This window comes from Egretta garzetta, unplaced genomic scaffold (assembly GCF_000687185.1).
Source record: "Egretta garzetta isolate BGI_Z169 unplaced genomic scaffold, ASM68718v1 scaffold968, whole genome shotgun sequence".
Classification (NCBI taxonomy): domain Eukaryota; kingdom Metazoa; phylum Chordata; class Aves; order Pelecaniformes; family Ardeidae; genus Egretta; species Egretta garzetta.
The window spans coordinates 478-838 of NW_009260641.1; the positions used below are offsets into that span (position 1 = coordinate 478).

The 361-nt window shown below is 76.2% G+C and overlaps 1 protein-coding gene across 1 annotated transcript in view; it reads right to left on the bottom strand.

The window, feature by feature from the left end:
- The window catches only part of LOC118452959 (microtubule-associated protein 1S-like), a gene marked incomplete at its 3' end in the record, with an annotated part of 746 nt that extends 391 nt beyond the window's left edge, over positions 1–355 (bottom strand). The window contains exon 1 of the mRNA XM_035900985.1: positions 5–355. Within this exon, the coding sequence (XP_035756878.1) occupies positions 5–316 (312 nt within the window). The remainder of the gene's footprint in view (positions 1–4) is intronic.
- Between the last annotated feature and the right edge of the window lie 6 nt (positions 356–361).

Below are 361 nucleotides of genomic sequence, written 5' to 3' on the forward strand. Positions count from 1 at the left end.
GGGCTCCAGCGCCGCGGGTGGTCCCTGGGGTGCGGGTGTCCCCGCCGGAGGGGCCCTTCTTGTCCCCGAGGGGCAGCTTGGCCTTGTCCCCGGTGTCACGGGCTGAGCTGTTGGGACCCCTGGCCTTGGGAGCCAAGGCAGGGTGCCGGGGGGCCTCGGCCCTCGGGGCGGTGGGTGCTGAGCCCACGCGGGACGGGGTCCTCTTCACCTTGCCGGGGGGCTCCTTCTTCCCGGCACGGGTCTGCTCGGCCGGCAGCGCTTCGGGGTCCACCATGCAGATGCCGGGCTGGGCGGGGATGGGGCAGGGGTCCTTCATGGGGGCCGGCAGCGGGGCATGGGCCCTGGCCACGCCGCGGGGGGG